Source organism: Eubalaena glacialis, chromosome 13 (genome assembly GCF_028564815.1).
Source record: "Eubalaena glacialis isolate mEubGla1 chromosome 13, mEubGla1.1.hap2.+ XY, whole genome shotgun sequence".
Taxonomy (NCBI): Eukaryota; Metazoa; Chordata; class Mammalia; order Artiodactyla; family Balaenidae; genus Eubalaena; species Eubalaena glacialis.
The window spans coordinates 4,329,088-4,354,513 of NC_083728.1; the positions used below are offsets into that span (position 1 = coordinate 4,329,088).

The following is a 25,426-nucleotide window of genomic DNA, read 5'->3' on the forward strand; positions in this document are numbered from 1 at the left end:
ACATCCTACAGGATAAATCAGTACCCAGCTCTATCAGTTCACCAAAGTCAAAATTCTCTAAAATGTGTTTAATTAAAACAAGAGGCTCCTGGGCTTTCGCAGATTAGATGTGATCAAACCCACCCAGAATACTGGATTTCTCTTGGCTCTTAGGCTGGGTCTCTTTGTCCAATTCCCTGCCTCTGATGGTCTCCAATTCTTGACTCAAAAGGGAGAGAGAGAGGGAGGGAGGGAGAGAGGGAGACAGGGAGGGAGGGAGGGAGAGAGGGAGGGAGGAAGGGAGGAAGGGAGAGAGGGAGGGAAGAACCTGGCACTCCCACCCTCCAGATGTCTTATAAGTCTTGGAGGCTTAAAAACATTGCCATTGATAGAGAAGATCAAACAAAAGGTGGTCACTTCGGGCTACTAATTCTCAAGAACGGTGAGCAGCAAAGCAAAATAAAATGCCCATCGGAAAGGCTGCAAAGGTCCACTGTTGGCTGTTGGCTATGACCGTCCTCTCCCTGGAATCCTGCCCAGCACGTGTCCGTGCCTCTGGGGACAGAAGACAAAGCTATGCATCGCTATGAAGGTGACCAGGATGGTGCCAGGGGAAGGAGCCAATGCCCTCCCCAGATTTCTCTCTTCCCAACCACCCTGAATGTTCTATCTTCCTTGGATGGTCTCCAGATCCCGCTCCTTCCTTAAAATTCAAGCAGCCCCCTCACCCATCTTGCTCCATAATTGACTTCAGGTGAATCTACTTCCCCAATGATAACTCTTTTCTGTCCTCTCCAGAGGTCCACGGAAAACTGACGTGTAACCATGCATGCATATCACACCAGCGAGAAAAACCCACATCAGAGCAAACTTTGAGATTTTTTTTATTATGCATTTGACAGTATTTTCTGTGTTAGCACAATGAATGAATTTCTCTCCGAGGTATCATCTTGCCACAGAGACAAACAGTGCACAGGTGTTTAAAAATGTGATTCAAGCCCTAAGGACTGAGGTGGGACTCCGAACACAAGTGAACATCTCTCTATGTACAGAGGCTTTGCGTTGAACACATCCGCCAAAAGGAGTTGACACAGAGAACAGTTTCACAATAAATAATTGCTTCTCTAAACTGTACCCCATCATGCTGGCAAATCAGTCCCTTCCATTTCCTTGTGACACTCACTTTTATACCTGTAACACTTAGGATATACTCATCGAAAATTTAGCATTTGGTCAAGGCTAGCACCCCGGCATCCACCATCACATCAGGACCTCGGCAGGCACTCAAATGCCGGCTCTTATCTCTCTGCCGTCGGGGGAGGAGGCGGCCTCTCCCCATCCCCGTGGATGACTAAACACTCCATCAGCTTCAGACTCTCAGCAATCTCAGCGTGGCCGCTAGAGCGCAGCTGAAAGAGATTGCGAACTGTCAGGTGTTACAATTCCCAGTTGTTGCCAATTACATAGATAAATAGAAATTTACATAACTTACAAAGCGGTTGTGTTTGCCGCTTATTTTGAAGCCATTCCCCCAAAGATCCACATTTCTTCCAGAAAACAAATATCACCTTAATAGCCTTGAGCCGGGGCTGCCTTTACAGCGGCTTCCTGGCAACTGGGTCTATTGTTCATCGTCTGCCTGTCTGTGAAGCATACAGAAGTCTCTCTGCTGCACACCCGCCTGGGGGTTCAAAACCCGCAGGTGTTAATTTCCTCCTTTTCTTATCACAAACATCAAGGTTTCTTCTTTCTTTTCTTTCTTTTTTTTTTTTTTTTTGGAGATACATTCTTTTAGTGGGACCAAGCACAGCTGAAAATGCCTGTCTAAATCCTATAAGCTTCAAACTCATCAAACCTGTACAGCTGTGATCTGCATCTCAAGTTGACGCCGGGCGGCCTCGGTGGCTCACACCCCACGCCTGCCCCATGTGAGGGCTCAGACGTCGGCATGCTCCTGCCAGGGCCTGCATCTGTTCCAACATGGACACGGGGTTACATTTGCAAAGAGTTAGCTTGAAGTCCACTTATTCTCCAAGAGAAGTGGTTTTGCAACGTGCCGTACCTCTCCGCAAACAATTTCCTGCATGAAACCGGAGCCCTGGGCGTCGGGCCCCAGGGCACAGCTGGGATCGTTTTACCCATTAGGGAAACTGGGGTCTTTGGATGGGGCATTCTTGGGGAAGGGCTGTATTGTTAAGTGAGGACCCTTTGAGTGGGTTTTCTCCCCCAGGCAAAACTCATTTCTTGTCCTCAAAGAGGTGGAAATGTGAACCGAGCAGGAGCCATAACTGAGGCCTTCCTGCTGCAGGACCCTCTCCCAGGGGACTCCTGAAAGGGCAGGCAGAGCCTGGGAGGCAGGGAGGTCCACTGCCGGGGTAAGCATTTGATGGTGGAGGTCTAAAGCCTACTCGCTTTGTCTGGCCTTGACTTTAACCTATCTCGGAAAAGGGGGGCAAAAGAAAAAAAAAGAGGCCTGTTACAAAAGAAGAGCTCTCTGCTGGCTGAAAGAGGAGACGTCTCCCCAGCCTATCTCTAGCCCGTTCCCTGTTTTGAACGGAACCTCCTTGCCAGAGCTTCTAGGCAATTTCAGAGCCTGCCATCCACCTGGGAAGGTGTGAACACAATCATCGCTGCTGACGTGGCCACGGCGAGTTCTCTCTCCCACAGTCTGGTCCCATCTTTGATGATCACAAGCTCAGGATGGCAGCAGCTTCCACTCTGAGAATGTCAATCTGGAGATTACTAACTTGAGTCTTGCAAGAAAGTAGGGACCGTGCTTATAAGGAAAGACTTTTTCTTCCCAAGTAAAGCGTCTTACAGGAGCTTGACATGCATCGTAAAGACCTAGAAGAAGCACCTTTCCAGGCCCCAGTGGGACATCTGTGCCACCGTTCTCATCTCCTGAACATCCAACAGAATGATAACACCAACAGCAAAAGCAACCAGTGCTTTTTCTGTGCTGGCCTCTGCTGCCTTCCCAGAACACACCCAGCACAGCACATTCCTACCACAGGGCCTTTGCACTTACCCTTCCCCTGCCTGACATCCCCTTCCCTTCCTCATCCCTCTGGCTCACCCCTCCCCACTTCCTCCAGTTCTTTATGCCAATGTCACCTGGCCAGTGAGACCACCCCTGTCCACCCAAACTGCAGCCACCCTCCAACACTTCCTGCCCCCAGCCTGCTTCCTGCTCTCCTTCACATGCCCTACTCTGTGTTTAATGTATTGGTTTGCTATCTGTTTCCCCCACTATTTAAGTGCCAGGAAGGCTGACCTTCTGCCTTATTCCCTGTGGTGTCCCCAGCATCTAGGACGGTGCCCTGCACATCACAGGTGCTCAACAAATCTTTGCTGAATTGAATAAATGCCACGATGGATGGTGGTTTTAATCACATCCCTCCCTTGTGGAGAAGGGTTTGGGTTTGGGTTTGGGGTGAGGAAGAGAAGAAAAAGGAAGAAGGAAGAAGAAGCAAAGTGGGGACCAGCTGGGGCCTAATTCATGCTCTCCTGGGGTCTGTCTCTGCCTTTCCTCTGCATTTTTATTGTGGATGCTGACAGAACCCTCTCCAGACGACTCAAAGCAATCTGCCACCAATTCGGAAAGCCTCCTGGATACCAAACAGGGTTTAATCCTCCCTTGATCAGACCCTGTAGGACCCCAAGCACCCCCCCCAGGCCATTACTATGAACATCAATTACCATCCCATTGCAGATGTGTAGGCGACTCAGTAATAACGACTTCTGATCGATTGAATGACAAATAAACCCAGTTGGGCTGCAGGAAACCCTCAGGATCATACAAAAAAGACAAGTGGGTTAAAAAAAAAATTCCTAAAATGAACTGGAGGACTCAGAGGGCCTGGTGCCCAGCTGCTATAATTCGCCTCTGTCCAGAATCAGCTGCTGAAAAGAAGAAATGATTCTTTTTGTAGAGACCACCAGTTGCTATGGGAGCAGAGGCGCAACATGGGCGCCGATAGATGAGCCTGCAGGGGCTCTGAGAGGCAGTGATCGGTGAGATTTGTCCAGACCTGGTGAAATCCAGGGCTGGACATCACTGCTCAAAAGCTACAGGGAGCGCAGGACTCAGCTCCTAAGACGCAGGGCAGGCTGTCCACAGCTTTAGGCTGTTCTGTCCCCAGGGGTGATCTACCAAAAGCACCATTGCCTGTGGATGCCCACCACACGCGGTGTCCCGCTGGCCGCCCGCACAGACCAGGTGCGCCCCACACGTCCTCCGTGCCCCCCATGTGGCAGCGACTCAGAAAGCAGCTTCACCTCCTCGGACGCACGCCCCCGGCAGCACCGCTGGCCTGCTTTCCTGCTTCTCTGTCAGGTGTTCGTGCCGTCCTTGAATTCCTGTGGGGAGAGAGCTGGTTTGAATGAATCAAGCCACATTTCCACAGGGCTGGTTCTTCAGCATCCAATTATGAATGATTTCCTCTTCCCACCAACATGAGTGCGGTCCCCCAGGTCCGCATCTCAGGCACGGTTTCTGAAGGCTGAGCACATGGGGGTGGATTCCTACCAGAGTCCAGCCTTCACCCACACTACTCAGTTATCCATCAGATGTTAAGGAGCCAAGAAGAAAAATGTGGTTGGCGCTGGGGTTTCTGGACAGCAGATCCTGGGACCCTGGCTACCACAGCACCTGCCGCATAGAAAGCCCCTCTGCTTGTGCATTTTACTTGCTCAGGAAGTGCCTGGAGGTCCCATCCCACCAGCGACGGCTCTTGGAAGAGGCTTTACAAGGCAGCTCTGCCTGGCGGGGTTGATGGGTCTTGCCCCAAAGTAAAGAAAAAGAGGACCGAGGAGCATGAGTGGTAAAGACCAGCTTACATGGCTACCACGGGTCGAACCTAGGGTCCGCTTATTTATTCAAGTCCACAGTGACTCACAAGCTTCTCTCCAGCAGTTAGAGTAGACTACAGGGTCTCAAACTCGGGGGCCTGGGGGGCCACCAAGTAAGATGATGAGTGACACAGGTGAATGGACGTTGCATGTCCCACTAGAACCTGAGTGGCCCTCATTTGGTTCCAGCCTATCCGGCCAAGAGGGGATGTGGGCTGGTGAGACCAGGTGGTCCCATCTGCTATTTTTAGAGAAGCTAAAAATATGCATTTGTTGAGAAGGGGGGTGATTCTGCAATTTTTAAGTGTTGGCAACTTATTCAAATTTTGGCAGATTGCTGTGCAGGCCAGAAGAAATACGTCTGGAGACTAGACACGGCCGTGGCCACGTTGCAGGCCTTGTTTTGAAAGGCAGTGAAGGGACGGGGCTGCGGCACCCTCTGCGCGCAGCCCGCCCCCTCCCCGCCTGCAGGACCGCGTCGGGCGGAACAGGCAGAGCCCTGCTGCACCCACACGGCCCAGGGCAACCGATCTCTGGAAGTGCAGAAAGCCAGGGAGGGGGGTCGTACCCGCGGGCAGCCGGGGTCCAGGCGCAGAAGTGCACGCAGGCGGCGTCCTCGCTCTCCGCACAGGCGCAGCGCGGCGTCCCCTTCGACGGCTGTGAGCTCTGCGGGAAGGTACCGGCCGACCTTCTGCCCCGGAAGCTGCCTCTGTAGTTGGACAGTCCATAGGGCACAGTCCGTCTGCAAAGGACAGAGAAAGGTCAGGGCCACGTCTGGACGAACCGCCCCAGCCTCCCTGCTCATGGAGCTGGCGAGGGCGTCCGAGATGGTGGGCCTGGGCATGAATGAGGCAGGTGATGCAGTCCTGTCCCAGGAACTGGTGTCCACACCCTCCCCTGCACTTGGGGCCTTGGGAAGACTCCGGAGTGAATCCTTCATCCCCGCTACCCCCTACTCCCCAGGCAGTGGGCTGGGGCAGCTGGGATGGAAAGATGGGGAGACCCTGGGGGAGATGGACGATGGCCTCTCTACATCCTCCCAGCAGCCAGCCCTCTTGCGGAGGGAGCAAGCAGACGCCGGGTGGATGCATTTTTAGTCTTTTCAAGACCCAGCCATGGCCAGCACGCCTCCCAGCCCGGGTCCTTCCAGGGCAGTTCTGGTTTTCCTTCCAGCACTCAAACCCCTGACATGGACAGTCCTGCTGACCCGAACGCTGACCCCAGTCTTCATCTTTGAGCCAGCGGCACCTGAGCCTGGTCATCCAGACCAGTAAGACGCCTTCCAAACCCACAGCCCAAGGCCGACCCTGGCTCCCGCCCTGCTGGCCACCGAATTTCTTCTGTGTGCACATCATATTTATAGTCTGCACTAACTGGAATAGGACAAATCCAATTACGGCCGTTAGAGACACATCCTGGCCCCTGAACACGGCTTCCTCAAAGCCACAAATGTCAGGGGAACCCTCTGTGCCCTGTGAGATTCAGCCGAGGACAGAACTGACCTTGGGAAAAGTCTTCTTATGAAACTGTTTACCCATTTCATTTATGGTTGGAGCTGGGATGAGGGTGATGGTGTCATTTGAAACAATAAATGTTTACATCTGTTTCTTATGCTCGTGTCCATCCAAACCACTGCTCTCCAGGGATGGGAGGACACTGCCAGGCAATTCAGTGGGAAAAAGTTAAAAGCATATGCTTAATGCATTAGCACTACTGAACAGGATTTGGGGGACAGATTACTAATAACTGGAGGAAACACATGTGGCCAAAAGTTACTTTTCCAATAAGTCCTGGCTTTCCCGCTAGTCCCCAAGATCAACCACCTTGGTTTCTGTGAGCCCCATGGAGTATCACCAATCATCCACCTCAAAAGGGGTTCTGACATTCTCCGTGCGTTTTCAAAATAGCATCAAATAGAATTTCCTTTAATTTGAAACACATGCCATGGAGCCTTTCTGGGGTGGTGAGGGCAGAGTGGGGGGGGGGTGCCCCATCGTGACCTGATGCTTGGAACGAACCTGCTCCCTGCTGGGCAGGAGACTGTAGCTAAGAACATAACCCCATAACCCCACCCTCTTTCTCTTTTCCCCTCTCCCCACTCCCTCCCACCCAAGTGAGTCGAGAAATGGCCTTGTAGTGGCTTCCCTGGATCCAAGCAGGCCCAGTACTGAGCAGTCTGTGCTCACAGGACAGAGAAAGCAAGCAGGGGCCAGTCCCCTTCTGAGCTGAATCTTGACTAAAACCCCATCTTTTCTCAGGAATGGGAAATAGGGGTGGGGGTGAGGTAGCAAAACAATACAGACATTGTGGTGAGGCAGGATTTGGCTAAAGGTATAGATTTCCAGTAATAGGGCCACATTAAATCTCTAGGTGTTGACATTAAACCCAGACCCCCATTTCTTGGTGAAAATTACACACAAGGAATAACAACCAAGGCTCCCATTTTTCCATCAACAGCAAGACCTGCAATTTTGAAATTGCTGTCAGTGGATTAGGCATTTGTGTGCGCAGAGCCACTCAACTTTGCAAACACACAAAGTGTTTCTAGTGAGGAAACAAGGCGACGTGGTATTTGGTAATAGAGAACCGCTAAGCGCTTTCCCAGCAGCCTCGTGGGAGGAGCTAGTATGCAAATGAGCCCTTGTAACTTTCCAAGAATGCTTATGGAGGCAGGAAACCCCTGCTCCAAGCCCCAGGTGCGCACTCCGCTGGCTGACCTGGAAGCCGGTGGGGGATGACGAAAGCTATGAACCAGAGGACTTAAGAGATGGTCCAGACCACAGAAGGCCCGCCCCCCATCAAGAGTTCCAGGTCCAACAAAGGCCCACCTCCCATAGGTCGAAAATTTAAAGGTTTTTAAATCAATCTGATAAGTGCTTAAATAAGAGAGTTCAACTTCAAAACACCTTGGAAGTTGGAGCTTGATTTTAGGATTCTGGGGCTCCTTGGAGTTCCATGTTGGAACATGGCAGCACAAGGTACATTACCTTCCATCCTGCTCCATCCCACATGCAGCCCAAGCTCCATCTACCCCCCCATCCCACAAGCAGCTGTCCCTTGACCGCCCTGTAGGCCTTGGGAGATGTGCTGGAGCCCTGTTCTGTCCGTGGGTATCAGACCCTGGAAGTGGGCTCAGGGACATCTGAGTGGAGGGATTCCAGGATCGTGAATACCTGGAACATGGTCTAGAAGAAGGGGTATATGGCTTTCAGTCTCATAGACTCCTTGCAATGGGGTGGGAGATATGGCCAGAGGAGGGTCAGAGGCACCCTCTACGCCACAGGGCCCAGGGCAGGTGTCTTTCTTTTTTCTATATATATGTATTGTTTTAAATTAATTAATTTATTTATTTATTTATTTTTGGCCGCGTTGGGTCTTCATTGCTGCGCACAGGCTTTCTCTAGGTGTGGCGAGCGGGGGCTACTCTTCCTTGAGATGTGCGGGCTTCTCGTTGCGTTGGCTTCTCTTGTTGCGGACCACGGGCTCTAGGCGCGCGGGCTTCAGTAGCTGTGGCTCGCGAGCTCTAGAGCGCAGGCTCGGTAGTTGTGGCGCACGGGCTTAGTTGCTCCGTGGTATGTGGGGTCTTCCCGGACCAGGACTCGAACCCGTGTTCCCTGCATTGGCAGGCGGATTCTTAACCACTGCGCCACCAGGGAAGCCCCTAGGTGTCTAGTGCATACCGGGGCTTCGCTGGTGGCGCAGTGGTTGAGAGTCTGCCTCCTAATGCAGGGAACACGGGTTCGAGCCCTGGTCTGGGAAGATCCCACATGCCGCGGAGCGGCTGGGCCCGTGAGCCACGACTGCTGAGCCTGCGCGTCTGGAGCCTGTGCTCCGCAACAAGTGAGGCCGCGATAGTGAGAGGCCCGCGCACCACGATGAAGAGTGGCCCCCACTTGCCACAACTAGAGAAAGCCCTTGCACAGAAACGAAGACCCAACACAGCCAAAAATAAATATAAAAATAAATAATTCTGCTAAAAAAAAAAAAAACGAAAAAAAAAACCTTCCACCTTCCCCCACCTCTGCCCTGCTCATCTTAAAAAAAAAAAAAAAAAGAGTGGCTACCAGCTCCTCAAGAGTACAAGAAAGGGCTACTTCTTTTGCACCTGCTGTGGACCCAGTACAAGGCTGAGCAAATGAAGACTATTAATTAAGCAACTGGTTGTTGATTGTGAGATAAACGAGTCCAATAAGACTGGATTCTCTCCAACCTAAAACATTCAACAACCACAAAATTCATTACAAAGAATTTCCAACACTTGCCAAGCATCCACTATATCTGGGCATACCTCATTTTATTGCGCTTCACAGATATTATGGATTTTACAAATTGAAGCTTTGTGGCAACCCTGCATTGTCAGATGATGATTAGCATTTTTTAGCAATAAAGTATTTTTTAAGGGATATACATTTTTTTAGACATAATGCTATTGCATACCTAATAGACTGAAGTATAGCGTAAACATAACTTTAATATGCATTAGAAACCAAAAAATTCGTGTGACTTGCTTTTTCACTTTGTTGAGGCTGTCTGGAACCAAATCCACAGTATTTTCAAGGTCTGCCTGTATCTCCGTGGTATTAGTCTAAGTGTGATGAGGATGCAGAAAGGCCTTAAGGAGTTCACATGCTACTGGTGTATGAAAACAGTACAGGTAAAGGAAACCTGACAAGCCAATACGCCCAGGTATGTGCAAGGTACACAGAGCACAGAGAAAGGTTACCTAGTGATCCCATTATTATGTTGTAAAGCACTTACATGATGAGCACTCCACCCGCTCCACAGTTTCCTGATCTATGAAAGGGTTGTCAGACGGACTGAATGATACACTGCACTGCATGAAAAATGCTTAGCAAAGAGCTCCTAGTGGTGAATTAATGTGGCTGCTGTTGTTGCTTTTTTGGTCTGGGAATTCAAGTGAGTTGTACCAGGCAGAAAAACCCCATCTACCAGCCCTGCGTTTGAGATGTGTGACTAAGTAATAAAGACAGGTAAGAAGGAACCAGAGTGCCGCATGGCACAGCAATGCCATTCTTTGCCAGGCTTCCTTTTGGCTGGTCCATCATTCTACACTGTCTGCCCAATAAGCACTCATGTTTTAATTGTTTTGGTACCTTTATCATTTCTTGAATGTTTCTTGAACGGTGAATTGGAAGGACCTAATGATGGAACCAGGAAAATGAAGTTAAATCGGCTGAGAACTTTGACCAGCACACCATCTGACCTATGGTTTAGCCTGTGTTTTACAGTGGGGCTTAGAGAACACAATTCTTTGTAAAAGTAGTCAGCTCTTCCGCCTGTTAATGTTCCAGTTATAACACAGAGCTCCAAACAAAACAGAAGCAGATGAGAAGATGAGTCTGAGTGCTCTTAGACAAAACACCCCAAAACATTCACATAGGCAATGTCTAGCATTGTGTGTATTTGTATCATAAATTGTCCTCAGCGTATGTGGTCAGAACATTCCTTATTTGATCAGTGATGGTGGTGCCAGAGTCATATATACCATTTAACATGTTCTCCCATATGTCATACATAAATGTTAAATACTAAACTTCCAAATCTCCTGTATTCATTGTTCATCTGCATCATCACACTGGAAGAACTTTATTTCTTTCTACAAGAAGTTTTTAAATAAGGAAAGTTGAATGTTTCTTTTAAGAATCTGTTTTTAAGTTCAGTGTTGCCTTTTCCTAAATGAATCAACCATCTCCATCTCTCTGATCGGAAAATTGGCTTCAGTCCCTGAAGTGAAAGGAGGGAAACAGCTATTCACAAGGGTCAGCCAGAAGCAGCAAAAGGAGCTTCACTGGCCAAATTCTAAATTCTCAGGAAAGTTTATCAAATTGTCCTTGAAAACCCAGTTATCATATCCTCCCCCCCAACACTGAATAGCACTCAACAAATATTTGTGGAGTGGTTTTCAATGTATGGGCCCTGGACTAGACTCTGGGTGAACATCCATGAATGAGACAGACCAGTGGCCCTGTACACACACAGTTTTAATCTAGTACAGAGGTTAGCAAATTGGCATTTTTGTGGGCTTCGTCCAATCAAAAGAGGGTGGTTTTTCTTTAATCTGAAAATTTCACATAAACATCACAATTTCCAGCTTCTCTTTTATAACTGGAAGTTATACTCACTCCAACCCCACACTCCAACATGGCAGCAGGTGTCTGGAGCTGAGTGATACTGTCAGAGCCTGGCTCAAGCTCTCTATTTGGCCCCAGTCCCTGTATCTGTCCTTCTTTGCTTGCTTCTCTCACCTGTCTAGCCCTCAGGGGCATCTCAGTTTACAACCCCTGCTCTAGTGGCTTGTCCCATAAAGCAAAGCCAGACAGGTCACGTGACATGGTGACAAAATTAGCACCTGCTACTATTTTTACAAATAAAGGTGCTGTCATTATCAATTCAAAAAGCCTAGGTTCTAGCGGAGTGTCTCCCCAACAAACAGAACATTTTCACTTCATGGTCAGAACATCAAGTTGATGCTCTGTCTTCTCTGGTTCACATTTTTCCTTCTGAAAGGGAAAGCAAGGACAGGATCGCCTTTGGGACACACTGTACAGAAGGCAGGACTCTGCTGACCGGTCCTGCAGCCGAGAGGAAGGGGAACAACTGTTTCCCAGGGGTAGGCAGACAGGCAGGGGCAGCAGCTCCAGCTGCCAGGCACCAGCAGTCATTAGATACTGCCCCCCCCCCAACACTCCCCAGAGAATCAACTTCGAGACTCCAACATGCTTTCTAACTAGGGCTTGATTTCAGATTTTATTAAATTCCTTCCTTAGAAGACACCACTCACTTGTCCTCTCAAGCTTCAAAATATCTTCTTCGGCAAGGAAGAAAGTGTGGATCAGCTTCACTGACTGTCTTTGTAACCTTAGCCAGAAAAAACTGCTAGCTAAGAACTCTGTTTAAGAGTAAGACAGGATGAAGTAACTACAGGAAGTGGCTGAATATTCAAAGGCCTATAAAAGCATCCATTCACTTCAACAAGCATCTAGTGGACCACCCCCCCCCCTCCACTGCCACTTTGCACAAAGACATAGAGGCAAGAGGGAAACACCAGCTCAGAGAGAGGAGTACCCCTCTCGAAGGACTTAAAAGCCCAGAATTCTCTAGAGCCTGGAATCACCGCTGGCTGTTTTTGTCTCCTGGAATCCAATCTCTTATCTTTCCCCTGGGGAATTAACCCTCCCTCCCTGTGTGAGGTCGTGCAGAGACTGTCGATTGACAGTCTCACCTTCCCCTGCCTCAGGACTCAACAGGTGACCCAAGCTGGCCCATCACACCCTCTCCCTCCCAAGACTCCTGAGCAAAGCAATTCAGGGTCAGAAAATACTCTGAAGCTGCTACTTGCCAGGTGGCTCCGTCCTGCCTTGTCTGTTCGACTGTGCTCCCACTGGGACCCCCAGTCCTGTCTTGGTGCCTCTCCTTTCTAGGCCTGGTGCTGCTTCTCCCTCCCTTCCAGTTTGTGGGCCACGCTGTGTCCTCCCAATAAACTCCTATTCTGTGTTAGCAACACTAGGTTTCTGTTGCTTGCAACCAGTGACCTCTAGCTGACCCTGGAACTCACTTTCTCCAGATGGATGCAACCATGATCTCTCGGGCTTCATAGACAGACCCAGAGTCTCTGCAGCTGACAAGGACAAGTAGAGATTTTCTTCATGGAAACAAACACAAAAGAATATGTTCCGAATCAGGACAAAACCTAGCCCACGAAGCTGGCTGGAATCCTTTCTTCCCAGGTATGCCCACTGTGAAATGTTTGGTTTGGATCACACTGTCCTTTGGGCAGGTGGAAGCAAGCATATGACCCCATGACGCTCAGAGCCCAGCCCCCAGATACTTGGCTGACTACCTCACAAGGCTTACCCTGCAGTGACTTGACTCCTTGTCCACTCACCAAACACCTGTGAAAGTCTGCTTGGGACAGGCCTTGTGCCAGACAACCACTGGGTGCCCTTCCAATCTCCAGGAAAGAAAATAGCCAAACTATATCTCCTCCTTGACCTCGTTATGCAAGCAAACACACACACACACACTTTCTGGTTCTAAAGAATATGACACAAACTTCATGCTCACAAACAACATAAAGTGAACTGGCAATTTGTAGCTTTACTTCTGCAGAAAATCCCCGCATCTCTAAGTGGGAGGATCCCAAGGCAAATTGTTCCTCCACCACCTGGCAATGGAGAAAGTCCTCCTGCAGCCTCAGAAATAGCCAATGACCCCAGAGCATTTAGAAATATCAAAAGAGTGAGCAATGTGCTGTGGGTTGGAGATTAATTTTTTTTAAGACATTCTCCCCACTCCCCCCCCCAAAAAAGAAACAACCCACGACTTTTGAATTTATCCAGGACTTGGTTGTTGGGGAATTTTACCAGAATTACATACATTTTCAAAGAGAACATTGACTCTCCATCAATCGGACCCAAGGAATGGGGGCGTTCCTCACCTCTGCTGCAGGTGTGGCCTCCTTCTTGTCCCCCGGGGTTGGTAACAGCTGGTCTCTGCCTGTTCACCTCGGCACCCCGGGCAGCCCAGGCAGTACCTGGCTCAGAGCAGGTGCCCAATAATACCTGAACATCTCAATAACAAAGGTCTGCTATGTGAAGAAAGGAGGGAGGGAAGGAGGTCTCAATTGGCCATTTCTTCTAGGCCATGCCCAGTCTGCCAAATGTACAGAATTCCTGGCTGAGTCACTGGATTTCACTATCGTTGTCCTCAATCGGCCCCTCTTTGAGGTTCTTCTAGAGAGAATATGGTCTCTAGGTCACTAGAAATGGAAGAACCATGTCTTGATAGTAACTTCCGCAGACACATGAGGAAGAAACCAGGCTACCCGGATGGATGAGGCCTCAGAGACAAAACCAGAGGCTTCCCTCGGCAGACAGACCCAGGTTTCTGGCCCAAATTGAAGACTAGCTCCCTGAGAGGCCCTAGGTGAGTGGCTTCTCTCTGGGGTTGACAAATGAAATGACTGGCTCTCCGGAAGGTCCGTCCAGCTCCAAATTCCATCGAGAGATTCCCGAATGCCCTCACTGTTACTTGAGCATCTCCAAACAGCACAAATCCTAGAGCAGGGCCCAGCCCTTCTCTCCAGCAATTAAACCACAATGAAATGTGGGGTCTCTACCCCACCCAATCGGAGAGATTCCCAGGATCTCACCAACTGTATTTGGAAAGCTTTGGCCCAAAGAGTAGGACTCTCCCACGTCCTACCGCCACATAACTGAGCTTAAAAATCACCCCAAAGCCACAGGCTATATCATCCCATCAGCTCCCTGGACAAGGCATCCTCCTCCCCTAATGCAGACACAGGGGCTCTGAATGAAGGATATTTGACCAGTGGTCAAAGCAAGGGAGAACGGCAGAAAAAGCGTTCTGCGTTTGGTGTGTGGGGTGGGATTTCCAAGAGTGACAGCTTAAAAAAAAAAAAGTTAGGGCAACAAACGCCTGCAATATTTGGAGAATGAAGCCATCTATGGAATCCGACAGATTAGCTGGTTTCCCCTCCATCTGGTACAACCCAAATGCGTCCATATGAGTTAGGCTAGAGTTTCTCTCCCCAACCCCCAGTGACCCTAACGAATTCCAGGTCGAATGTAGGCATGAGCAATCCACGTCTGTCTGGCATGGCCTCATTATAACTTTATGCAAAGCTGCAGACAGATGTGGCTCAAAATAGTTCCCAGCAGTGGAAACAGAAGGGGTAAAATAAGGAGCAGGTATTTTTTTAAGAATGGGGGTATTTGTACAGGGATAAAAAAAAAATACAGACACCATCACATATCCCTTTAAATAACCCACAGGAAGCAAGAGAAGACACCGTTGCTAATTTTCAGGAGATTTCATCTTAAGGATGGAAAAGTCCTACTGAAGGAAGACATGCTCGCCATGGCAACGAAAATAAAGACACTCATTTTCTTCCTAATCTAATTGTTTGCATCCTGTGGTAGCTCTGATCACTTGATTGCTTACCTCAAACTAAGAAGACTTGAGTCCCTCTAGAGAGACAGGCTTTATCCCCAAACAAGAACCAAGCACAGGGTCAGATCCTGTCTTTATTAAAAATGTCAATATTTGGTTGATTATGACTAGTGATGTTTGCACTAATTTTGACTTTTTAAAAATATCGCATTAAGTTTTATTTTACTTTTTGACATCTTCAAGTTTGCACCTGAAAGAGTGGGTCATGAGCCTCACCCTATTCTCCACCCTGCAAGAAACCCATGGAAATCAGATTTAGAAAAACCCAGAAAAGCTACAGACACCTCTGCTCTCTTGCCAACTTGCTTCTGACTTCTGGCAAAGCTGTTGGCCGCTCCCCAAGTTGTGGGCGGTTCGTGCCATCATTGAGCAAGAAAGGATCACAGCACCTCGGCCACATCAGCCTCCGAGGCTTTCTCATGGATGCATGAATCTGTTTCTGTTTTTTAAATTACTGGGCCGGGCACAGGGTTCACTGGCTGCCCTGTTCTAGTGTTACTGTTTATTAAGGCCTCCTGCTAAGTCAGCCCTGAGAGGCTATAAAAGAAGAGAAGATGTCCAGGGCTCTGAACATTGCCAAGTTCTCCCAAAGCTCTTGGCTCCCCTGAGATTCTGAGCTGGGGCAGATGAGAAAGGCCAGGGGACGCCCTATCCTGCTGTCCATTCCTGGGAGACTCGGCGGGGGAGCAGGACTTTAGAAACCCCCTGAACTGTGTGTCTGGACCGGTAGCTCATCTACATTGTGGCCATTGCCCAGATTTATTTTCCTTCCAAATAAAATTGGTTCCTAGGGCTTCCCTGGTGGCAAATGGGCACGAAACCAGCAGGGAGGCCGCCCGCTCAGGACCCTGCAGTCCATCCCTCCAATGGGCTGAGCTCGGGTTCTTCCACTGGGGTCCCTGTACTTCCAGAACGGGTCAGGGACCACCCCTGTAGACACTACAGGTAAACACGTGCCTCACCCAGGAGAGAGTGAGCATAGAATTCTCCTTCACGTGTTCTTTCAGGGGCTTCCCTGGTGGCGCAGTGGTTGAGAATCTACCTGCCAAGGCAGGGGACACGGGTTCGAGCCCTGGTCTGGGAAGATCCCACATGCCGCGGAGCAACTAGGCCCGTGAGCCACAATCACTGAGCCTGCGCGTCTGCAGCCTGTGCTCCGCCACAAGAGAGGCCGCGACAGTGAGAGGCCCGCGCACCGCGATGAAGAGTGGCCCCCACTTGCCGCAACTGGAGAAAGCCCTCGCACAGAAATGAAGACCCAACACAGCCAAAATAAATAAATAAATAAATAAATTAAAAAAAAAAAAAAAAAAAGCCTATGCCTTCCTGGGACTGGGTGTGCTAATGCCTAAAAAAAAAAAAAAAAAAAAAAAATTGGTTCCTATCCCAAATAGGGGGAAAGTGTGTGTGTGTGTGTGTGCACACGCGTGTCCCATTTTAAGGAGGTCTCCGTTTCCACCGAAACATGACTTAGAATGAGATGGGCTCATTTCCCTCTTAAACAGTTGATCTATTTGTTATGTGCTCCAAAGCTGAGCGTCAGTGACACGGGGTTCCCTGGAGCTAGGAAAGGGGCCCCAGGCAGCCCCACTGGACGTGCTGAGATGCTGCCAATCCAGAGCGGGATGAAGAGCTGGCGGTACAAAGCCCTGTGAGCTCCGACCCAGCCGTGGGACCCCCTTAATGAAAGCAATGTTTGCTCCCCAGCTTCCTTTGTTTTAAATTCTTGCAGGAATATACCACACCAGAGATGTCAGAGCCTTTCATCTGCCTTCAGATTTAAGGCCAAGTTCCTAGCTGCAATGCCCCTTTCATCTAGCAGAAATCTAAATTCTCCCTCCAGGGTCATGCAGGGTCACGACCTCTTTGTACCGAGTTTTCTCGAGGCAAATCAAACTGCCTTCCAGCCTCAAGCCTCTTTCTCATCCAGTCAGGATCAGATGCATTTCAACGAACCCATCTTTGTCCCTGGATATCTCACCTCCTCACACCCACTCTGGGGTAGAAAAGGGGACTTTCAGTCCAAGTGAACCCAACCGGAAGGTCACCTTGTGTGAGCCGACCTTGCCAACAAACTCTGAAATTTAGCCCCGAGGCCCTCAAATTTTAAAGACGCATCTTCCCGTGAAACGTTCTGAGCTACTGCTACCCAGACTCAAAATTGGGATGTAAACGTCTACTAGATTTCCAAGGGGGAGATGGTTACATGGAAGGGAAACAACTCAGAGCTTAAAAACAAGATCAGTCAGAATCTTGAGTTCAAGATCATTTCTAGTCCGGCTGATACAGTCTTTTCTTATGTGTCCTTATTTATTTACCATTTTTGTAAACAGATTCCATAGTTATTTCCTGGGATCCCTTCCTAGTGGCCCACACTCAGGTCCCCGGCGGTGCTGGGTGCATGGGAATTGTGTCTATTCTGTTGGACTCACCCTCACTAAGATTTCATCATTTAACAAAAAAGTTCTAAACAGATCATTCGAATTATCCTGAAATGCCAGACCCCCTCCCTCTCCCCTGCTTCACTGTACCCACCTCCCCATTTAGCAGAGGGAGCCCAGGGCAGTGCCTTCAGAGAACACCATGCCCTGTTCCCCAAAATTCTAATTATTTACCAAGGTAAGTAGGACTCAAACAAGAAAGGAGGGGCAGAAAGGGCAGGACCAAATCTCATCAAGCCTGTAACAACCTTTGGCCACCAGAGCGCTTATCAAGCCGCTTATCAGCAGTCAGCCAAACACACCTTTTCCCAGGGTCTGTAAACTTTATGCAAATCAAATGCTAATAGACCGCGCACCAAGGGCCATAGAGTAGGGAAAAACTGAGGTACCCGGGTGCGCACTCCTCCGTGCTACTGCAGGAGGCAGTGCAAGACCAGCTGGAGGGTCCAAGGAAGCCCACCTCAGCAGGACTTGAGTTTCCCAGTCACCGGCTTCTCCAATCACAGACTGGGATACGGCAGGTGGGGCGGCAGGAAGGGTTATGCAGCCCCAGGGGCTGTACAGTTATCTGCGCGGTCATGTCTTTGAGGTACTGAGTGTCTACTAGAGTCCAGACACTGTGCTGAGAATGCCCCTCGCGCCTTCTCATGTCATCCTCACACATCTTTACTCATAGAAGTCACGGTCAACATCAGTGTGGACCACGGTCACCATCATCACCATCGTCTACATGATCATGACGAAGCTCAGAAAGACTATCCTTCCGCCTCAAAAGCTGCATCTCCAGCAACGATACTCCCAGTCCTGACTCACGGGTCACGTGACTGTTACTGGGGTCTCTGAAATCACATGGTGGGTGGGCAGCTGGCCCCGCATCAGTGGGAGGCTGGCAAACCAGATCCATCCATTCCTCTGGGATGTTCTCAAACTTAAAATGTCCCTTCTTAGGAACGTGCTGACCTATCTCTCTTGAAAAACGCAGGAGGCAAAGGTGAGCCTGTTGAATTGTTGCCTTTTTGTGGTAGAATACATTGAAATACAATTAAAATGTTTTGTTATTATTATTTTTACTCTGCTTCTTTGGGGAAACAAATGTCATTCCTGAGTCAGTGTGGCCAGGTTGATCATCTTGTTAGGTCACCATCCTAGAGTCACACTGATGTCTGCAACTTACCCAGGGGCACAGGGAGAGGGTGGCACCACCCCCAGGCCATGCAGCGGGTCACATCCAGGACACAGGGCAGAGCTCCTGGGTCTGGAGTCTTCCCACGAGATTACAGAGCCCAGATTTTCCACCACAGCCGTGATTCCAAACATCCTGCACTGCTCTTTCCAGAAATACATTCCTACTTGTCAGCCCATGTGGCTCAGATTTTTGTTTGGAAACATGGTCACTGTCACAGCATCACAATGCCTCCCTCATTATGTCCTTGGAGGGATTTAACAGATGGCAGTTTCCCTCAATTCTCAGGAAAAAAGTGGGGAGGAACAGAGCAGGGTTCCTTGCCGGGGGCCCTGCAGCTAACTCCACTGGCCATCTGAGAATGAGTGGTTTCACTCCATAGCCAGGTGTACAGTGGCAGGTGCAGAGGGACTGCCCTGCTATGGGGTACCATTAGCACTGAGAGCTCTGTGATGGTTAATTTTTTATGTGTCAACTTGGCTGGGCCATGGTACCCAGATATGTGACCAAATGCCAGTCTAGATGTTGCTAGGGAGGTATATTTTAGAGGCAATTAACACTTAAATCAGTAGATGTTGAGTAAAGCAGATTACCCTTCATAACGTGGGTGGGCCTCGTCCAATCAGGTGAAGGAGAGGACAGAGAGGAGTGAGGTGCCCTGAGCAGAAAGGGAATTCTGCCTCCAGGATGCCTCAGACTGAAGACTGCAACATCAGCCCCTCTGTGTGCATGTGTGTGTGTGTGTGTGTGTGTGTGTGGTGTGTTTATATACACATAGATATCTACACACACACGTCCTATTAGTTCCGTCTCTCTGGAGACCCTGACAGACACAATCCCCCACCATGTCATAGGATACTCCTGTTTTTGAAGTATTCTCATGGAAAACAACCCCGAGTGCACAGGGATGTAAGCACATGGGCTACTTGTCCCTATTTCTCTCCTTATTATCTTATTCTTGGCAAATTTTCCATGGCCATAAGAAGGGATGTGTTTTTCTCTGGTGTGGAGTTTTGTTTTTGTTTCTGTTGGCAACGGTGGGGTTGCTGGGGGGAGGGGAGGGGTGGGGCTTCCTAACGTGGCCAAGGAGAGCCATGAGCATCCCTTGTCCCGTGGGTGAGCTGCCATCTCAGCCGCCTCCCCAGGGGCAAGAAGGGCAGTGCCCAGGATGCACTTGGTTCATTTCTCTTTGGGGTCCCAGATCTTCTGGAAGAAACAATGGAAGTTATGGGCAACAGCTCTGGAAAAATCCACATTCCTGCACACGTTTATAGGGATGTGAGACCTCTGGCAGCACCCACACACCCTGGGACAGCACGCCTCATTTGTGGGAGAAAGACCCGCAGACAGAACCTCAGTGACAACAAAGACAAGGGCCTCACAGGAAGTCACCAGCGTTACTGAGATCTACTATGTGCTGGGTGCTGCTCGAGCTCAGGTCTGGAAGAACCAAGTGCATAGAAGGATGTGGGGAAACCAGAGAACTTGGATCTCATACCCAGAAAATACCTCTGGGAGCAGCTGGTCTCTCAAGCCTTAACTTTCCACATGAGATACAGTAACTACAGCATCCCTCCTGAAGCTTTTGGGTCCTTAAACGCAGCCAAAACGACCATTCTCCAAGAATGCCTGCAACCTTGCAAGCATCCTTCCGAGACACAGCCGGAGTTTTGCCTCTGCCTCCATGTGACCGGAAGGCAGTAGAAGGAAAGACACTAGAAGCTGAAAATCACCCAAAGTTCAAGACTCTCGATTTAGGCATGAGGCTCCAGACTCCTGAGGGTTCCCAGCACAGCCAGCGGTGGGGACAGGATGCAACTCACACCCTGGAGAAGTTTCGAGAGAGCAAGAGGGTCTGCTAAAGAAGAGGGGGTGCAGCTAAGGGGTGGGGGGGCAGAAGCTGGAAAAGTCCTCGGTGCGCGCTACCCTTGTCCGTTTAGCTCAATCCAGTCATTCTTCAGATTCTTCCATTTCTCCAAAGGTCCAAGTTCCCTAAAACCCATTTCCTCACTTCGCGATCTTATCCAAGATGTTTTAAAGTTTGCCAGTGGACCTGTCCATATATCAACAGAGAATTTTTGGAAGGAAGGAAAGAAAGAGGGAAGGAGGGAGGGAGGAGGAAAAGAAAGGAAGACAGAGAAAGACCATCCAGGAACATCTTCCGTATAAAAGTTATGTTGCTTGTCTGACTTCAAAATGCTCAAGTCTGGCTATTGTCATCATTTTTTTGTTTCCCCGGGTAGCTCACAAAACTCCCAAACACCATATTTAATCCTTTCCCCCTAGTGTTTAAAATGAATCAGGGTCAGGGAAGAGGGGAAGAGGTAAATCAAGCTGTGAGGGGAACGTTAGCGAGTTGGCTGTCCTAGAAAAAGCCAAAGACCCATGGCTTCATCTCAGGCCCTACACGGCAGCTCAGAACTGGGAGATAGGATTCCCACCAGGTCACAGGGCTTCGCGACAATCGCTTCCCGCAGCCGGTGCTCAGGGCTTGGCAACAGGCAGAGAACTAAGGTGGTCTCCAAATATCCCCTCCTTCCTCCCCTCCTCTCCTCTGCAAAGGCCCCCCTGCCCCAAACTTGCTTAGCTTTTTTCTTTCTCCTTCTAGACCCACAGCCTGGGATTCCTACCAAGGCTGCCCTCAGTCCTGTGTTCTGTGAAGCTAATTTGGTCAGAGGACAATGCCAGGAAGATAAGAATCAGAAAGGACAAGTGTCAGGGTGATGGGGCTGTAGGAGAAGGTGACCCTGATCACTGTCTGAGAATAGAAGGCAATCAGTGACAGCCCGTCCAGGAGTCCCTCCCCAGCACACATCACTGTTATGATCTGGCCCCATCCTCCCTACTGTGGGCTGACGGTATGTGTAGGAGCCTGATCGGACACAGCCCGGCAAGCAAATTCTGCCATCAGGGTCAGCTTCATTTTGGGGGACCCGGGATAAAATGCAAACATGGAGCCCTTGCTTCAAAAAGTATTAAGCATTTCCATCGCTGTGCTGCACACCTGAAACTAACACGATATTGTAAGTCAACTATACTTCGATTTTTTTTAAAAAGTATTAAGCATTTCAAGATGGCGACAATACACTTTAAACCATGAGGGTCTTTCTGAGCTGGAACCCTGTGCACATGTCCAGGCTCCCCGCTGGAGCCAGCCCTGCTTGCCATGCTGGACAACAGGGTGACTTTCCAGACCTCTCCCAGATGTACTTAGAGGGCTCATGACCTGGTTTGAAACACATTCGGCCCCCCAGGTTCACCCTCCTTTGCACTTCATCCTCGAGGTGTCGGTGAAACAAGGTGGGTGTGTGAGGCCCATCGAGATATCACCCAGGGTGCTCAGAGGTTAGACGGCTCGGAATGAAGGAACCCCTGAAGGACACGAATCAAGGGGCTCCAAACACAGTGGCAAAGTTGCCTTTCCAGGCGAAGGGCTGCAGGAAGGCTAAGAATCCCTAGTCAGGTGCAAGCAGGACGCCCAAGAGATCCCAAGAATACCTAGAGACATCTAGAGACGTCTGGTCCAAGTGCCAGATTTTAGAGACCAGGAAGGTGAAGCCCAAAGGCGGGTGAGCAGAGCAAGGTCAAGCCCTCTTCACAGTTTGCAGGATGATGTTTCTGCAGAAGGGGTTCCTGAATTGAGTCGCTGCCCACGGCCTCGGGAGAGAGTGGGCTTTACAGCAAGGAGACCCCACAACTAACTCAGGTGCCACTGTCTCGGTCCTGCAGTAAGAGAGTTCTTAGGGACCGGAAGGGACAAGGGGAGCTGTCTGGGGCAGGGGGTGACAGCCTGGGGAGGACCCGTGGGCTTGACCCCCCCCAGGAGGTAAGGAGCCTGAAGCCCATGGAATTTCACCCCTGTGGGGCAGGTTCCACTAGGCCCTGCCAAGCCCACCCCTGTGCTCCCTAGAGAGCGGACTGCTTTCAAGGAATTTGAAACTCCTTGGAGCCTGGCAGGGTCAGCAAGGGGGGGCCAGGCCCACTTAGCCCCTGGGGCAGGAGATAACTTTCGGGGCTTCTTCCCTCCCAGAGGGACTTCTCAGGTGTCTAATCCCTCTGGCTGGCTCATTTCACGCAGAGGGAGGGCTCGCCCTTCCACCGGATCAGAAACTCTGGGGTTGGGTTTCTCCCGGGCCAGACCCTCAGAGGGGATGGGGGTCACACCCTTGACCTGCAGACCTGACCTGGGCTGGCAGGAGAGCCTAGCAAGGGCTGAAGGCTGTGCCAGGCGGGCTCTGGGCTGACCAGGCTGGGATGGGACCAGGTCATCCCCGAGTGTGAAGAGAGGGGCCTGGCCCAGGAGCCCCCGCCCCCAGGGCTGACTCACTCAGGAGTGTTGATCCAGATGATGTCCAGGTGGCAATAGTAGACACACTCTTTGTCCTTGTAGGTAAAACATGTACAGCGCCGGGCTCGGTGGTGCACAGGGCCCCCCTTGGCCGCCTGCTTCCCAAACCGACCGGGTCCCTCCTCCTGCCCAGGGCTTCTGGGGCTTGGACCGCGCACTGCTGTTGTGGCCACAGTCTCCTCCGTGTCCCCCTCCGATCTGGCTGCAGAGGGGACCCGGGGCTCGCCGCTCCTGCCAGCGTCCCCAGGCTGGGGGCGAGGCACCAATCCTGCAGAAGGCAGATTGAGGGGCTCCTGAGTTGCCGAGGGTGCAGGCCCCGGACACCCACCATCCCCCAAAACCCAGGGGAGGGGGAGAGCCAAACTTTCTGCCAAGTTTGCAAGCTAATGGCACTTTCTGCTAAGTCTCCAAGCTACGCCCGAGGTTCGGAAAAGCGTGCAAAGCTAGGCGCGCAGTTTCCGAAAAGTTTGCAAGTTGCGTGCACACTTGGTGAAAAGCTTGGGAGCTCTTCTCGTCGCGCAGCCTGCAAGCTATCTGTGCCCGCTGAAAACGTGCAAGCATTGTGCAGGCTTTCGGAAAACTCTGCAGTCATTTTGCACAGTTTGTGAATCGTTTGCAAACTTTTGGAAAAGTTCCCGACTTCACGAAAAATCGACAAAGTCCGCCCCGGGGCCCGGGTCTCCAGCATGCGTGTGGGCTGCAACCTCCCGAGCCCGCGGGGGGTCCGTGCCCTCAGGTTCTGCCCCCCAGCCCGCCCCCCGGGCGCCTGCAGGGGTGGCGAGCCGGGGCCAGAGGCCTCTGCCAGCGATGCCCCCTTCCCCGCGCCCCCCGCCCCGCCCGTCCCGGGGTCCTTTTGTGTGCGCTCGCGCCAGGAGCCGCGCGCCGCCCCTCCCGCTTACCTGCGGCGGAGGTCACTGCGAGCCCGAAAAGGAACCACAGCCGCAGCTCCATGAACCCCGATCGGCCGCGGGAGCACCGGGCCGGAGGACGGACGCCTGTGGCCGCGAAAGGGCGCTCGTGCCGGGCACAGCGGGCCTCGCCCTCCGGCTAGGGGGTCTTCGAGGCCGGCCGCTGGCTGGCTGCGTCCCGGGCTGCGGCCAGGAGTTGGCTGCGACGGTCTCGAACTTCAGAGCGCGCTACCCATCCCGGCGCAGGGCTGGCCGGCTGTGGGCTCCGGCTCTTCTGCTTCCCGCACCACCCCCCTCGCCTCCCCGCCCCCCGGAGGGGTTGGAGCTGCCGCGCAGGGCCTTTGAACCCGGGGCGCACGGGGGTCGCCTCGCAGGCGCGGGGGAGCCGGCCAGGCGCAGGGCCGGGTGCGATGGGTGGGGTGGGGTGGGGGCCTGGACAGCTGCCGGAAGGCCACGCGCGCGCACACACTCACGCTCACACGCGCGCACACACTCGCATACACACGCCCACGCGCGCACTCACGCTCACGCGCCCACGCCGCTGCGTCGCTGCCCGGACCCTGCAGCTCCCACCGCAGCGCAGTGGAAGAGATAAAAGGCTGCGCCTGAATCCTGTCTTTTATCTCTGGGGCTCTGGAAAGCAGCATTTCTCAGCGTTCACCTAATGACACCTTACCCTTGCACAGACCTGCCTGCCAAGGCCCTGGGCGTACTTTACACTCGTGACTCACGGGCACCGGCAGCGTCTCCCCGCCTCTCCCGGGAGCTCAGAGCTGGTGGGTTTGGGCAGCAATCAGGGGCAAAGTCAACCAAGAAGTAGAGCTGGCGGTCCTGGGGTGTCCCCTTGCTCACAGCCCCCTGCACGGGGGAGGTGGCTTCGGTGAGAAGCAGGTTCCTCTCCCAATCGTGGTCTTCCCACCCCACGTGTGGGAGGCTCTCCCAGCTCACCTGAGACTGGCCTCCTGCCCTGGGCAGCACAGGAGAGAGGGTCGGTTAATTTCCTTGTTAAACACCCCCTTTGCTGAGAACTGTGCCCGGGCATAGGAAGTACTCAAGAAAGATTTGTCGATGAATGAATGAATGAAAGAATGAATGAATAAATGCTTCCCATGGACTCCGCCCTGGACTGCTGACCTCTGAGCACACCAAGAAGCACTTAGAGCCCCTCCCTGGCCAGAGTTCCCCGACCAGAGGGAAGGATATAAAGAGAGGCAGTGATCCAGGTGGCATCGGGCACTTCCCTCTTGGCCACTGCCTACCCCATCAGCTTGGACCGGATTGGAGTTGGCTTTCCCCGAAAACCCCAGGTAGGGCAGGGAGTCACAGGCCACACAGAGGAAGATAAACAGGTCTGAGGCCCTGGAGTCACTCCTCATGTCGCAGGGTACTTGTGGTGACTTGAGCACGTCCACCAATCCTTTGACGCTCCTCCCACAAAAGACGCAGTCGAGTACCACCCCGCTCCCCTTCAGCCTGAATGACCCGCTTGGAAAAAATAGAAAGCAGCAGAAGTGACATGTGTGCCTTTGGAAGCAAAGTCATAAAAGGTGGTACAACTCCCACGTGGCTCTCTCTCTTGGGATCCTGGTCCTCTGAATACAGCCACCAGGCTGGGAGGAAGCCCAAGCAAGCCCACAGAGAGAAACTGAAGCCTCGCAGACAACAGCCCATGCCAACCACTGTGTGAATGAATGAGCCTTGAGGTGACTGGAGCCCCCAGCCT

The 25,426-nt window shown here is 51.3% G+C and overlaps 1 protein-coding gene across 1 annotated transcript; it reads right to left on the reverse strand.

The window, feature by feature from the left end:
• Positions 1-1,311: 1,311 nt before the first annotated feature.
• Positions 1,312-23,746, reverse strand: EDN3 (endothelin 3). Its single transcript, XM_061209293.1, has 5 exons — positions 23,695-23,746; positions 22,775-23,063; positions 5,399-5,572; positions 4,258-4,338; positions 1,312-1,388 (listed from the first exon to the last, which is right to left on the reverse strand). The coding sequence occupies exons 1-5, from the start codon at positions 23,744-23,746 to the stop codon at positions 1,349-1,351; spliced, it is 636 nt and encodes a 211-aa protein (XP_061065276.1). The 3' UTR covers positions 1,312-1,348.
• Between the last annotated feature and the right edge of the window lie 1,680 nt (positions 23,747-25,426).

Excerpts from the sequence above, each read along its gene's own strand:
- EDN3 (XM_061209293.1), bottom strand. The coding sequence starts at position 23,746 with ATGGAGCTGCGGCTGTGGTTCCTTTTCGGGCTCGCAGTGACCTCCGCC. Across the intron at positions 23,064-23,694 it reads CGCAGTGACCTCCGCCGCAG|GATTGGTGCCTCGCCCCCAG; the intron begins GTAAGCGGGAGG and ends TGCCTTCTGCAG. Across the intron at positions 1,389-4,257 it reads GGGGGCGTGCGTCCGAGGAG|CTGCGCTCTAGCGGCCACGC; the intron begins GTGAAGCTGCTT and ends AATCTCTTTCAG.